The sequence below is a fragment of the Ixodes scapularis genome, unplaced genomic scaffold (assembly GCF_016920785.2).
Source record: "Ixodes scapularis isolate PalLabHiFi unplaced genomic scaffold, ASM1692078v2 PGA_scaffold8__174_contigs__length_109621045, whole genome shotgun sequence".
In the NCBI taxonomy this organism is placed as follows: Eukaryota; Metazoa; Arthropoda; class Arachnida; order Ixodida; family Ixodidae; genus Ixodes; species Ixodes scapularis.
Window position 1 is genome coordinate 25,334,495 of NW_024609883.1, and position 16,058 is coordinate 25,350,552.

The 16,058-nt window shown below is 43.6% G+C and overlaps 1 protein-coding gene across 3 annotated transcripts in view; it reads left to right on the plus strand.

Moving 5' to 3' along the window:
* The window catches only part of LOC8038857 (probable 3',5'-cyclic phosphodiesterase pde-5), a 263,816-nt gene that overhangs the window by 185,488 nt on the left and 62,270 nt on the right, over nt 1–16,058 (plus strand). For all 3 annotated transcript variants that reach the window (XM_040213028.2, XM_040213026.2, XM_040213027.3), the window contains exons 5-7: nt 3,743–3,904; nt 14,056–14,093; nt 14,160–14,253. In XM_040213028.2, the coding sequence (XP_040068962.1) occupies nt 3,743–3,904; nt 14,056–14,093; nt 14,160–14,253 (294 nt within the window). The remainder of the gene's footprint in view (nt 1–3,742; nt 3,905–14,055; nt 14,094–14,159; nt 14,254–16,058) is intronic.

Consider the following 16,058-nt stretch of genomic DNA (forward strand, 5'->3'; position numbering starts at 1 on the left):
TTGATGGAAAAGAGTATAGCTGCAATAAATCCTACAAAACAGAAAAAATGCGCAGTTAATCTATGCATGCACCAAAACAGTTGTTCTTATAGCAAGTCGAATAGCTTTGAAGCAGGTGCCTGCAACGATTTATTCTTCCTCATACTCAATAAAACGCCATCCTCGTAGCTGAAAATAAGGGTGCACTTCGCACTCACACACACAAAGAAAAGGAAGAAAAGCGATCAATGTAGAATCGTGGATTAGCACAAAAGGTTAAAATTGCAGGAGCTTCCTCGCTAAAAGTTCCTATGGTTGTTCGGTGACGGAGGGCTGAAACAACTTCCCTTAGGCCCTAACGTGACGTATACATTTCGCGTAGATTCTCAGATATTTCAACGTTCAAACAAAGCTAAGAGAATGCGAAAATTTCATGTTAAAAGCACTCAAAGTTCTATCGATCCTCGGACACATCCCGGAATCCGAGCACCGGTACGACGATGCAGAGCTGATGCTGTCTCACAGGCGTTAATATCCAGATGATCCAGAGCGATCTTGCGCAAAAACGGTATAAAGTATCATTCCTTCATATTTTCACATTATACCTGCGTCAGCGAGCACGAAGAAGCCCGAAGTCGTCGGAAAGCAGCTGCAGATCACGGCTACCGCGCACCGAACAAACTCGCATCCGCCAGCTCTGGGCGCTGCCATCTTACCTGTGACGTCACGGCTCTTGGGAGGTCATGTGACGAGTGGTCACATTTGCGTAAAATATGGCGGCAACCGGGGGGGTGCCACTTCCGAACTTCCGGTTTATCACTCTAAGCCCCTCTACCTCGTTGGGTGCTGGCGAAGTGTATAGGGTGCCTAGATGTCAGCGCGCGTGTGTATGAAGGCACTCTAGAAGTGTAGTGGAAACGGCGCCCTCTCTCGGGAGGCGACAAAACTCTACTCCCTTGGAGACGTTGGGAAATCAAGCGGGAGTTTTGAACCCAAAAACTTCTGCGCGACAAAGGAATGCACTAATAGGTCCGCACAACTAACTAACCACCTGTCTGGGCTCCAATGGTGGTGTTAGTTTTTGGCCGCACCTCCGGCCAGTTCGACAGTGCCGAAAAGGCCCGACGCAGTGCTACCCAAGCAGAAAAGGAAACTACCAAACGCGGGAAAAGCGGTGCCGCGATGGTTTCTGCTTACTGTACTGGAAGGAGATGCAGCAAAATCGGGTGCCCATCAAATAAAAAACAAAAAAATAAATAAAGAAAAGCAGCGCACGTTTTGTTGCACACGCGCACACACCCTACTCGCAGCACCGCTTCAGTGTTGTCTTCTGTCCGACAAGGATGCCCACTCTCACCATTACTATTTGCCCTCTATCTGGAATATTTTAGTTTAAGCATCGCTAAAAGTGAAATCGTCTGAGGTTATAGATTAAACTCTGTAGAAATGGAAGTCCTAGCGTACGGTGATGACATTGTTATGTTTTGTTCGTACAAAAAAGAAGTGTACGTGAGGCGGTTGGTTTTACCAAGGACCTTTGTAAAGAAACTGGAGAAACGAAGCCCTTAGAGTATGAAGGCTTATGAAGGAACTTTGTAGATACCCCGGTGTACCACTCCGCCAATTTCTCAACAGCACGTTTTACTGGTCTAATGTTACAAGCGATTTAAAAAAAAAGAAGACGTTTACAATTTTTTGTAATGCCGAATTAGAGCGGAGCTCTTGAGGAGGAGGAGGGGAAGATACCAGAGGACTCTGTGCCCCTCCTCCTCATCTCTACCCTCCCCCTCTTCTCCTGCTCCTCTCCCATTTAGCAGGGAAATATTCCCGCTACATTTAGCGGAAAATTTACCAAAATTTTCCCGCTAAATGTAGCAGAAAATTTGCGAACATTTCCCTCCTAAATTTAATGAGGAAACTGAAAAGGTGTTTAGGTCACGTGACGTCATTTTCCCCGCTGAATATAGCCGGGAACTTTTTTTGTTAAATTTAGCGTTAATGTTTTCCGCTAAATTTCATGTGACGTCACATTCATTCTCGTGACTTCACACGTGACGTCACGTGTGACTCACCAGGGTAATATTTTCCCGCTAAATTGGCCGGAAAATTTTTCCCCTTAATTTGGTAGGGAATTTTTCCGGGTTGAATTGCGTCACGTCTGACGTCAAGAGGGTAAAATTTCCCCGCTAAATTTGGCGGCACATTTTCCCGCTAAATTTAGCGGGCAATTTTTCCCGCTAAATTTAGCGGAAAATTTAGCTCGTGAAGGTTAGGAGGGTTACCCTCACGAGGGTCACTAGGATTACCCGCACGAGGGTCACAAGGGCTGCCGTCACGAAAGTCAGGAGGGTTACCCTCACGAGAATTACACTCGTGAGGATAAGCCTCGTGACCCTTGTGAGGGTAACCTTTGTAATCCTCGCGAGGGTAACCTTCGTGACGTCACACGTGACGTCACGTGTGACGTCATTATGGGAAACATCCCATAATGCAACGCGCGCTTACGCCGACGGCGACGGCGACGGCGATGGCGCTTAACCTGGAGACGGGCGCCGCTGCACTTTGAAACGTGTGTCCCGATGGCCTATGCATGATGGGTCAATTTTTGCACGAGCATCACCTAGCTACAATTTTCTGATTGCGAAGATTATGTATGTGTTGCAAGTCCTACATTGTGCTCGCATAAATGTTCAGAAAATTCACGGAGTGTGTGTTTTGTTTTTTTGGAAGTCCGGATCAGAGCCTAAAAGACTGGATAACCTTTTGTGAAGAATTTCACTTGGTGGGCATCGGCTTGCCACACCTCTGTTTTAGAAAAATTTGTGCGGTGTCTTTTTTTATTTCTACGGTATCAGGAACAACAATTTGTGCATACAATGATACAAACTAAATCAGTAAATCAGTTATCATCATTTCTGGTCTCATCAGTTAAATTGAAACTTACGACAACCGTAGGTTTTCTAAAAGAAGTAGTCGAATCGTTTAATTTTTTTTAATATACTGGGCTTTCACGAGAATACCGCTCCGATGTTACCAGAAAGGAACTTACAAGAGAACGTTTGGGCACACCGTTCCCAGTCATATGGAGCACTTTTCACTGCTGGTCCAGGTAAAATTGCGCTAAGTTCCCGTTAAAAAGAGGTATATTTCACCTGCAGTGAAAAACTTTCTTTTTTAGGTTACGCACTGATACATTGCCCGTGAAGGATTCGATAGAACAGAAAGTAATTTTTGTTCCGTGATCGGTCGACTACTTGCTGTGTAAATAACCAGAGAGTGTAGACCATGTTTTGAATATTTGTTAAAACGCTGGCTTTGTTTTGAAATATCTTGAAGCCAGCCTTGAAAGAAATTCCGAGGACACCTAAGCAATTATTATGAGTTGTGAACGCAAAAGCAGGAATGTAATTCTTCCGCTCCCTTAGTCTATGTGTGGTGTACTGGCGTAGAACTCGAGCGTGTTGGCCGCATGGGATGACCGGGAATCCACCAATAATGAGACAGTGCGGACGCCTTCTTTTCGATGCTCACTGGCAGGATGGGAACGGCAGGAAAATACTTGAGTTGTCCAACTTGAGCGTGGCTTGGAGCGGACACCAGCAGTCCAAGCACGCCAAAAGGCAGCGAGCGCGTTCGGCTGCCCGAGAGACCCTCCCTGCTGTTCTCAGGCTGTCAGTGACCCGCACAGGCCTGGGAAAGTACGCGTGAGGACCTGACTTACTGCCGTCTTCGCTCACTGCATCTTATCGGCCTGGTTTTTCAGTTCTGCGTGCACGCTGACAAGCGCAAGATGCTACAGGAGCTGACCACGAGCCTCTACCTGAAACCGAGCAAGACGCACGTGCTCTCTGAACTGGCGGGAACCGTGGCATCGGCCGTCAACGCGGACTCGTGGGACATCTTCCTCCTGGACCGAGGGACACAGGTGAGTGCAGCGGCGCTTGGCCCAGCTCCAGTAAGCGTCCCTTCGCGGAGGCTGGGGTCGATGCACACCTGGTTTGGATTCTTTTCTTCACGCTATTAATGACGAGATGTTTTGGTGGCGCCCTTTTGTGGTTTACCTTCGTGACGCCAAGACGAAAGTTTGTTTCTCCGTCACGTCACGAGTTGTAATCCTGGCTACGCCTAATCACGTTAAATATACGGCCGTTTATTTTCATTTTGGTATGTAATGAAACACCCATATATCATACATATATGTAGCAAACTGCGAACAGTATTCTGTATGCTTTATAATACTAGAGCGTTTATGGGAGTTGGTGTACGGCTTTGGACGTGCAAATGATCCATGTCCAAACAAAACCCATGCGCTAGCTTACAATGTCCTTTGCTACGGCCTAACCGTTTTAGGAAGTTGTTCTAGTTATTAGCATGCCAATGGTACTGCTCTACTTTATGGAATACTTTTCCAGCGTCGTATACGATTCACCTTTATCAACCAGTGACGATATTTTTTAAAACTCTACAACTGCAAAACCTTTGTCCTCTTTATCTTATAATAATACTACTAATAATAATCCTTTATTAAAGGGACCATGAAACGATTTCTCTACTTTCGCTAATTACTACTCAGAATCACTGTTTAACGTTAATAACCGAATTAACTTGACTTAGTTTTTCTTTCTAAGCAATGGCAGTCGGCAGATTATTTCGAAAAATATGAGCATCGTTCATCCCCTCAATTTGGAGCCAGAACAAGCGGCCACGTGGCCTGGTGCCTATCCTATGCCGCCAATTTTAGTCATAGCCACGCGCTGCGGTTGGCAAAGTAGAAAACGCATGCTGAGCTTCAGGCATTGTTAGAGTTCGGCTATTCTTATCACCGCAGTGGTTGGACACGAGCCACTACCCGAGTGTCCGCCGAGGCATTGATTGTTACGAGCCGAAGTTGAGTGCTCACGCAGTTCTCGTGTTCAATCCATGATCAGCGCTCGCCGGTCGTCAGGCGGGTGGTTTCGATCCCACAATTCCGTTGAGAAGCTCTCCGGAGGCAAGACTGCAAATGCATACGGGGAACGAGGAGTAGCATCAACAATAATCAAAAGTTTTTTGTTCTTTTTTATATCGGCATTAGTGTGTTGTGATAGATACTCAGCGATCTAGCTTAACGAAACTGACGTCACGGGTGCCACAGAAGAGCATCCCTGGCCTCTCTGTTTAACTTGTACATTAATTATATAGTAAAGATAGACGACAGTGCAAATTCTGTAAATAAGCAGACGACTCCAGTTTATTCTTTTCGGGTGAAGTTGTCCACCAGGTTTTATGTACGACAAATAAAGTTCTGCAGAAAATAAGTGACTCGACAATCCCAAAATGTTTAGAAATTAATACAGAGAAGACGAAAGCAATACTTTTTCGATCCAAAAATACAGTTTTTTCATCTACTCGGGCTCTCTCTCTAACGAAGAAATATGGACTTTGTACAAAATGGGAAGGTTCTCGGTCTGATATTTAATGAGTGCATAAGCTGGGACGCCGAACTACAATGTATAGCTGGCAGAGGTTCAAAAGTTGTTAGAATTATTAATATTGCCGACAAATATTACCCCTTTCGGTCTTAATCATTCTTTATAATTCTCTTTTTATTTTTGCTATTATAACCGCTTCCTTGTTTGGGGTAGCACCGCAGCACCAAATATGCATCACTTGCATGTTCTCCAGAAGAGATACATCCGAATTTTGTGCAATGCGGAGTTCAACGCTCACGCTTTACAACTTTTCAAAAACTTTCAGATAGTTACAATTACAGAGCAATACAATCATAAACTTCTTCTAACGTATCAAACGTCTATATGGCAAAATGAACTTGTTTTTGTAACAATCGCTAATATAAAGCGGAGAGTGCCTGCATATCCAAGCCGTTGTGTTGACACATGGTCAACGCCTCGCTCAAGAACAGGCTACGGCCTCCAGATGCTGCAGTTCTCGTTGTCCAATGGTATTAATAGTACAGATAGATGTGGCTCGGATTTGACAAGTTTGAGCAGAAAGGATATTCGTTTTTTGTTCCTCTAGTTCTAGTTGGGGGTGTCTTTTTGTTTATGGGACCTTCGACCTGTAAGAAATTTTCGTAAAATATTTCATATCTTTTTTGGTTTATGTTGTGTGTTTTGCTTGTGTGTAGCCGTTGTTGTATGGAACTCTAGTATGTAAAATATTTTCTCTTGTTGCGGGTGGGGAGGAGAAACTCCGTCGAGCGACATCAGTATTTTTTTTTCTTCCTTCCCCTCTCTCCTGGAGCGAAACAATGAAGCTGAAGTTGAAGTTAAAGTTGAAGTTTATCCCCGCAATTTCACCACGACCAAAAAGCTTCTAAATCAGTGGAGGTCCGTACGAGTATACTTAGGAGAGACTAGGACCAGTACGCCTCTGTAAAGTCATCAACAGTCCAACGATACCGTTTTATGACCCGTTTAAGACCGTTCTAACCCGCAGGTATCGGAACAATGATTTCGAAACACCACTGCTTACCTTTCGCGCATTACGACGCACCGATCGTTTTGTTGTGCCACGTCGTTCGACTCACTACGGCGAATGCACGCGCGACTATTCTCTTCCAAGCATAGCCAACGCTCTCCCGGATGATTCAATGCTGGACATTACCTCTATGAAAACACACACACACACACACAAAAAAAAACTCAGCTCTATCGACATTGATTTTAGTGAGTTTCTTATCCCAGTATGTGCATGGTGAATTTGAAGTGATTTTTCTTTCTTAGTTTACCTAACGTTTCTTGTCCCATATTTTTTAAATCTTTTTTACGTTATTGCAGAAATTTTTTTTAAATCGATTTTTCTTTCGTTGTTTTAATGCTACTGTGCGCTTCTCTTTTGTGTACTGCATATTTCGCTTTGACGTTTTGCTTCTCCATTATGCCTCATGACATTTCTGCACTTTTATTGTTTGAATGTGCTTGCTTGCCCATTTTTTTCTATTTCGATTTTTTTTTAAATGTCGGTTTGAGGTATACTTTTTCTGGATTTTTTTTCAATGTGGTATTGTTAAGTAGGGTACTTTGTAAGGCTAGTCGGTTCATCTTAGTTAAACATATAAAATAACGCAAAAAAGACAAGTACAAGAAATATACGGGACAGGCGCTAACTTTCAGCTAGTTTTACTCAGGAAAAGCAAGCATATCTATAAAAATGACAGGCAAAGCGGCACCGCATAAAAGCTGATTAATTTTGTACATGAACATTCAGAAACTGAAGTTCATTACCACATTTTTGATAAAGAATGCTTCCAATAGCTTTTGAGCGACCATCTGTCGGCTTCTCCCCATAATCATTTTATGTTTATCTTTATCTGCTTGTTAATCTTTCTCCTGACATGTTTTATCTTTTATTTTCTTACTTTTACTTGTTCTTTTCCTTTTCTGTCTTCTTTTTTCCCTTTTCTTTTCTTTAATCATTCCGTCTTTCTTTTTTTGTTTTTTCGCAGAATTTTCTTATTTACGTTCGCTTTTTTTATTGTACTGATGAGATGCATGCATAATTTGCTGCGTCCATTTTCTCTCCGTTCTTTTTTTTCTTTTTAGCATTTTTCTGGGAATCTTGGTTTCTTTGGGCGTCATCACACGAGCCCTTTTTTGGGTCTGATGTGCCCCTACTAATATAAGTCACTGTGCTCCGATGAATAACTTAATATTATTATTATTATTACTATTATATATTGCCAACCCGTCACAAAAAACCTAGGGGAAACATAGAAATAGAAAAATAAAGCGAACCTTAAAAAAAAGGGGTGAGGGGGTGACGAAAGATTTGACCGCGGTTTGCGAGCAGGGGGGCTTTGCTTGGTTTGTCCATTGCACGCGAGACCTACCTACAGCATCACAAGTGCCCCTAAATAAGCTACGCTTCAAAGTAGCAACACTTCGCCATATTTTGGCTTAAAATTATGATTGGCAGTTATGTGAACTTTTATCTGAAATCGCAGGAAGCGTTTTTCCTCCCTCCACCAATGTTTAAACAGTTCGCGACAGAACAAATCAATAATACATGACCTTCCTAACACCGAATCTTAGGCTGAGGAAGTTGCACGTTTTTAATCATGACGCTCGGCAGTTGGGTTTGCTTTGCACAAGCGCCAAAATGGCGGCGCCCACAACAGTGTCGGCGATCAGAGTGCCGATACTCTAAGCGCAGCTCATTTAGTGGCGCCAGGCTCACCTGATGATTTGCATCCGAGCTAGGTTAACCTCTTCGTGTTTCAAGAAACCAATTTTTTTTTTCTCCTTTAATATGAGGTTTGCTATTACAAGATTCAGTTAGATGCAGATTTAAAACGAAATCAAAATGTATAACATAGTGATGCTTTGTGTGTGTGTGTGTATGTAGCTTCCTGGGCGGCGGCGTGGGAGGAATGTTGCTTCGTCAAGCATGATTTTTGAGTGAAGAAACTTCATATTTTGGATGTTTATGAAATCTCGTGCAGCAACATTTCGTTTTGAAGGAACTCTAGAAGAGTTTGGCAGACATAATGTAATAAGCAACGCTTCTTCGTTTGTCCATAAAATGGCGTATCGCCCGTTTCTTCTCGGTTAATTCAATAATCCTTTTTTTTTTTCATTCGATTTCCCTTTTTGTGACATCTAGATGTCGTGCACTGGACTGCCGATTATGCCTTCGTAGTTTGATCAGTTTAATCACGTGTACACACTCTTTGCAAAAGCTCTTTGGTAAGAAGTCGAGCGTGCTTCGGGTCGTTTCTCCCGTTTCCGCTAACAAGACCGAAAGCTTACCGTTTACAACGGACTAGGCTTTTCTGCTCTCACTTGACCGTCATTATTATCTCTCGCTACAAATAAAAGCCATGTCATTGTCTATCAAAGTTCGTTTCGAGCTCACGCCCCCGCTGTGGACTCGTACTTGTATCATGTGTGTAATAGACCTCTCGTAGTGTTTGGATTTATTCTCACTGTGACCTTTTCTCCTCGCCTGTTCGCCTTGTGTGTGCACGTTTAGATAACACTTTGCAAGTTTTAACGTGATGAAGTCATTTGAAACGGAAGCTTTGATGTGAGATGGCAAGATAATGGAATCTTGTCGCCAGACCGGGGTTGTAAAATATCTAGGCACAAGTACCTGGAAATGGGTATCTAGGTACTTTTTGTTCTGCCTGAGGTAAAAACCTAGGTAGTTTAATTTTTCAGTATCCGTATCTGCATTTTAGGGAAATTTTCTAGTAACTTGCAACTAAGTGAAGTTACTTTTTGCAGGTACTTTTCTATTCACTTTGTCAAAATGGTTCAAACTATAAACCTTGAAGTGGTAACACACTACCATGTGCCGAGATTAACGTTGAGTTGGGTACGGACTGGGAGGCACTGACTTGATCGAACGACGTTTTAGTGAACGAAGCCCCGCCCATGATGTTTCATCAAACGACACTTTAGCGAATAGCGGTGTTCATTTGAGCGAACGGTTGATTAGCGATGCCGTTCGAGCTACACCAATTTATCGAATCGCCTCGGAACTACGTTTAGGAAAAATAGCTATCTGTTTCCTTTATCACAAACCGAAATCGACTTCTTTGCATGTTTGAAGCGCCTCTGACAGCTATAGAATGAAAGAGGTAGATAACTTGAAAGATGTGCTCAGTTTCTGTTGCCTGTATCTTGACCTGGTGGTGACTCTCTTCTGCCAGAAATACAGTAGAAGACATAATTGAAAATAAATCAGAATTAGAATCGTAAAGAAATGTAACACCGCGTATAAAATACAATTTCCACTCAATAGATCTGACTCAAATTTTGCAGTTATCAAAACTGAAAAAAGTTCCGAAAGAAAAAAAAAATATTATTTTTCTCCCCGCTAACGAAAACAAAAAAAAAAACAAAAAAAAAAAAAAACGAGTAAGCTTGAAGCTTTTTGCTCTTCGTCGCGAAGGTTAGGTACACTACATACGCCCTCGACTCATGCGTTTCTTATGCGGCCGGCGTCTTCTGGGCCCGTCGACGTCAGCACCGGCTCTGAGTTCAAGAACGTCAACAAGCGAGTTTCGGCGGTTTCGGCGTGACAGGGTAAATAGTGGAAGCTGTGGCCTCGGTGAACCAATTGGAGCGTGGGGACAAGGCACGTAAGGACTCAACGCCGATGTGGACATGGCGTTGACACCAATAAAGCACATTCATCGAACTGGTTCTTGTGTGTATACTTAGTATACCAATCTTTACTTCCTATACATTCTGACAAATTTAGGGGAAATAAATAAAGTATCTTTGAAGTAACTGTACCGGTACCCGGGTACATTTTTAAGCGAGTAACTAGGTACGTACCTAGATACCTTTTCGTATGAGTAACTGTAACTGTATCTTAGGTACATTTTTGAAGTAACTTTTACAACCCTGCACCAGACTTATCACATCAGAGTTTTACTCTGTGTTTTTCGTCATCGTCGGGCATTTATACTGCTTCTCTCCCTAACATATCGGAAAGGCTGCAAGCGCAAGCTCCTTGCTTCCTAGTTCGCGGCTTAATAGAACTTCGCCTCTCTTTCTTTAATTTCCAGGAGCTTGTTTCACGAGTGCGAAATAGTGGTAAACGGAAACCGTATAGAGTCCTAGTCATAGGCGCTCCGGCATTTTGTAAGTGAAACGAGCATATGCACAGTTTATTAACGTAGCAGCTTGGGCGAGTTGGTTACTTGTATTAACACACACTACAGCGCACAACTGCAAAGGTACACTCACACCGTACAGCGAAACGGCACCTAGTTTCCCCGATCCCAAAGGAGCGGAGTGAAGCCGAAATTTGATTGATTTCGGCTTCGGTCCCATTTGTTGGCGCGCGTCGTTGTTTCAAGGAACGAGGCTCAAATTGGCAGCTGGGCGTCAGTTTCAACGACCGCCACCCGATGCCGCTGTGTGTCCGCACCGCCAGCACGCCGGTAACACGAAGCGTCCAAGGTCAGAGCGGCGACGAGAGCGCGCGCTCGGCCGCCGACGCAAATACGCCGCAGAAGAAATAAGGGAGCGAATAAATGACATGCATCTTTCGCATTCACAACTCATAAGAAATGATTAGGTGTACCTCGATCTTTTCTAACGTCTCTAAATACCTGGTATCCACAGCTGAATTTTATTGGGGCGCACAATTGCAGTCAGATTGAAGTTAACCCAGACTTTGGGTACGTGGCATTGTGCAGTATGTAGCAAAAGTGGAAAGGGTAGAGCTGCCCTAACAGTGCTTGCAATTCGGCTGGTTGGTTGGTCATTGCTTTGATTAAATTTCGTTGTGAAGAATTACAATTAACGTCACTGACAGGAGGAAGAGAAGCGGACAAACAGTCGCGATGCCTTTCGCTGTGTTTGACAACGACAAATTAGCTGCCCTTTGCACACATGCTCCCGCTACTCTCGAAGTGTTCCACTGGCCGACTGTCAGCCACCTGCTCTGCCAACCACATGTGCGCGTCTTAACTAGCGGGCTTGTCTCCCAAACAAAGGCAAAATAGTTAAGTGTTTTTCGACGTACAAGTAGCATCGTCATACAAGGTATTACTCAGCAAGTATCTAATGTTTTTGGAATCAACCTCAGACATATGATACAACGCGGTTTGTTTATCTACTTCAGCTGGACCTTTTTTTCACTTTTCAAGAAGCGTTGTGCATATTTCCCGAGAAAACCTTTCTTTAATCTCACATGAAGTGCGGTGGATTTCCTGGCTAAAATTTGGGCGCTACCTGAATATTCTCAGCAATATAGCTACAAAGTATCAAGAGGCATATATAACGTACCACATAACTTGTCTACTTCTGACCTATTTAAGGAGTTTCACATATGCATTATGTATATTTATATCTATAATGGCTCTCTATTAGATTTAAAAGGAAAACATAGTATGAAAATTGTTTTGTAAACCCCCGCGTCGTTGAAGGAAAACACACAAGCCTACCCTACCTCTGGGGCAGAGGATTTGGGGATGGTCACTCGGGGAACAAATTATGCTTCTGAAATCCTAAACGTGACACTACCAGATTTATTAAATAAGCTCTCTATAAATGGTGTTGATCTAGACGGTCTAAGATTCACAGACGTGAAGTTTTATTTTATAATATTATATTGTAAAGTATGCCATTTTGATTCAGATCTGTGAGTTTTGCTAGGGCGACTTTTTAACCTTAGCTCGTTATAGCGTGTATGTTGTTTCTTATGTCCGCATCCTTCTCTTGCTGTTGATTCTTTTAGTTGACCGAGGGCTTGTCAATCCTCACACTGCACCTTCTTTCTTTCGGCCACCTATCATATTTGATGTAAAATAAAGTTACTTCTGTTATTATATTAGCGTCTCAGACACGTGGCTCGACGTAAAAGCATAGGCAGAACGCGACATATTTAGCACGAACACAAGCATTACACGTTAATTTTTTTTTGCTTCATTGCTAATAACCGGAAGACCAAATCAAAATCTACTAGTGTACTGAAATAAGCTCACGTTGCGAACTAACATTCCTAATAAAATGTAGAATTCGACACTTATCTCGATTAGTAAATAATCTAAAAACATTATTGTATTCTTCACGCTAATTCTGACGCACAGTGACAAGTACAAATAAGCTAAACACCGAGATCTCCGGTTTGTTGCGTATTTTTTTATTCTGTACGTAGTGTTCCGTAAGTTAAGGCCTTGTAGATAACAAGGCCTTAGACCCTGATGTCACTCAGCAGAGGCCAGCGGGGGATTGGACTGGGGCGCTGCGTCGCTCATGGAACACGAGCCACAACCCTGATGCAGCACTCGCTCCAATCCCCGCTGGGTTGTAGTGCAGCCTGGCCCCAAGAAAATGTACAGCTTTTTCCACCGCAAAAATTAAGGTCGCATCGCCGAACCCTCTCTCTCCGTCAAAGTGTAGCGCTAGCGGTCACAACCCGATACCGAAGTTTCAAAAATAACCCTTATCTCATTTAAACGTTACAAATGGTGTTCTGAAAATCTCAATTAAAAAAATGGGGCTCGTTTTTATCCGATTGTGGCGACTGGCTCTATTTAGCTCCATGTATTTCAGAGCGCTGTCGGCTGCCAGTTTTCCCATTGAAACACTAAAAAAATCACGCAACTTTTGAATAAGTAATAGATTGTTCATAAACTTTGACATCTGGTTCGGAGCGGTAGCGATAGCTTTGAACGGATAGCGAACGTTCGGCGACGCGTAGTTCACTTTTTACGTTAAACACAAGACCCCGTAGATATGTTTCTTCGGGGAGGGGGGAGGACACTTTGTAGATGACATAGAGAGCCTGGCAGAACGGCGTTTTCATCTAGGGAGTGTTGACTCAGCCAAGAACACCTAGAATAATGAAAGCATATGAACAGCGTCCTTTAGCTCCAATTAAGGTGATCGAATGCTCTCTGAAAAAGGGTGCTGTATTACACAATTTGTATCATATCAGAAACCCCAAAAGTTCAGTTCAACGTACAGCGCACCGACGTCGAACTGACGGACCCAACTTTTATGAAGCGCGTGATAACGGTGCGATATAACTTATTAAACCCCTAAAGTACGTATAACAAACAACAAAAAAACAACACTGAGGTTTTGCAGAAAAGCCAGAACAAGTAAAGCCAATCATGCATGCTTGTTTTGTGTAGTAATAACACGTTTATTAGCTTTTTTATTAAGTTATACCACTTGGCTACCGAGCCGCTCGTGAAAGGTGGTACGGTCAATTCGACGTCGGTGCGCTCTACGTCAAACTGAAGTCTTGGGGCGTATTGTAATAAAGGAGGAGTGTAAGTCTGTACCCCTTTTTTCTGAGAATGGGCGCCAACTGAGCAATTGGGCCCGAGCGTCTTCCGTCACAGTGACACCAGACTCAGCCAAATGCAGCACCCCTGTCCGGGTTTGTGTTCGATCCTACTGGGATGACGACGAAATACACCGGCTTTCACAATTCTAGGCGCCTGAGCCCTCACCCTTTACTCCGTATCTTGAAAAAATGTCCTCTTCCTTTACATCAGAAATAGGTCGCGTCTTGTGTTTTCACTGATGTGGTCGTCCGCTTTCTGGGTGTGCCGAGGCCGAGCCACCCACTTCTCGCTGGCTGACGTGTGCCCGTTTCCCGCAGGAGTTGCACAGTATCCACTGCACGGAAGGCGGCTGCCCGTGAGCATGCGAGCACCGCGGTGTCGGCGTTCCTCTTGGTCACGCTCGGCTGCCTTGTGGTTGCAGCTGCAAGCAAGGCCCGGACGCCGGCGCTCGAACCAGCCTCGCCGCACGGGTGGCCAGGACCAGGGAGCCCCTGAGGATAGCCTACGGAACCAAGGTGCCCGCCTTCCGCCGCTAATAGAGCGATCCTTGCTAGTTCGTCCTATTTTCGCTGTTGAGAAAATCCTAACAGGTAGTCGCTGGACCCGCATGCGACCCTCGTAGAACACTCCCGTGAAAGCGTATTTTGAAATCTAAACTTGCTTGCATTTAAGTTCTTCGTGACTAATTCTGTGCATTATTCTCGAGGCATTCGCTGTTCGTGAGGTTTTTCGCTGAAAATTCGGAGTTTATCAATGTTCATTTTTCGTCTATTTCCAATTTTGTTTTTAAATTCCGAATTTAAATTCAGGGTGTTCCCTGCTGAAAATATAAAAATAAATTATATCAAGGTGTATAGGTGGGATATATCAAAAAGAAGCGGGCTTGTATTTGTTAATATTGCTTCACCTGGATTTTTCGTTGATGCACCTTTTTATTAGCAATACTAATTTATTCCCACCGTGTAAGTTGCACGCCAGTGTTGCTCCGTTAATATCGATACACTAAATCTAATTAACTCCTAGAGGTATAGTCGGTGGAAAGCTCGTGTTCATCCAATTTTATTCCATCAACCTACCCCGTGGCCGCGCGAGGTGGAGGTGCAAAGCATGTATTAGAGAAGCTTCAACTCCCCCCCCCCCCCCCCCCCCCCAAACCCCTGTCTTCCCCCTTTATGAAATCCCCATGTGTTTCATAGCTAGGGCTCCAGGTTTTCGGGAAAATCCCATAAACGCCGAAAGATACTCGCCGGTAAAAATTTCGCCAATTCGAATTTATCCGAAAAACGCAAAAGTTCAAAATCACAACGGCAAAAAAAAGAAAAAAACACTTACACACAGCAAAACAATTGTAGTTTACGAATAACGCTTGTCAGATAACAAGGCTAGTGGTTATGAGAAAAAGACAATTTACCTTTTTTTTTTCTTTTTCTCTAATTTTGGACTGTTGAGAAAAGGAAGTTTCGCGTTTATTTGGTCGATGTTTGTTTCGTGCGATGGGCGAATGCACACCTGAACCACGACAAAAGCCACTATTGCAATTTGCGGTTTGGACCATGCTATTTGTGCTTCTTATAGGGGGTAGGCGTTGTGTCTTTGTAACAGTGGAAGATGGAAAGCTGTTAAGATGGAAACCTGTTAGATTTCATAGGGTGTCTTTATGTGTGTATGGCTATTTCAAAATAGCGACGTTTGTTGAAGTAACTTGTTTTCAGGATTTGTAGTGGGACAGTTGGTATTGGTAATCTCAAGGGCACCAACGCGAAGAGCAGCTGCAGAAATATATTTCGATACAGCTGATTTTTTAAAATAAATTTAGCGTACGTTTTTGTGCGGACACCTTTTATTTTATGTTGAAAACATGACAACAGAGTAAAATGAAATACTGACTTTCGGAGAATCGGGAATCTAACATAAATAAACCCCAGTAAACACCCTCCCAATTAAAAAAACTATAATGACACTTACGATTGCTAATGTGCCGGAATGCGAAAGCATTCTCATACGTAGCGTATTCCTCCAAGCTGCGCGCCGCGCTGAGTCCAGACGAGTGACCTGCGCGGATGCTACCCGGCCGGGCTCTGCGGCCGGCTGCTTTGCAGAGCCCTGCCACCCTCTTTCTATTACCGGCGGCCGGGCCGCTCCGCCATGACAGTGGGGTGGCGTTCCTTGGAACTATGCCACGCGCCAACCAATGAGTGTCTATCCACCAACTCGCTGCTACGGACTACACGCTTCGCGCCACGGGACAGTTAATACTTTCGCATTAATAAACGCCGGAAACACGGAATCCTATTTGTAGCGTTACTTTTACAAAAACACA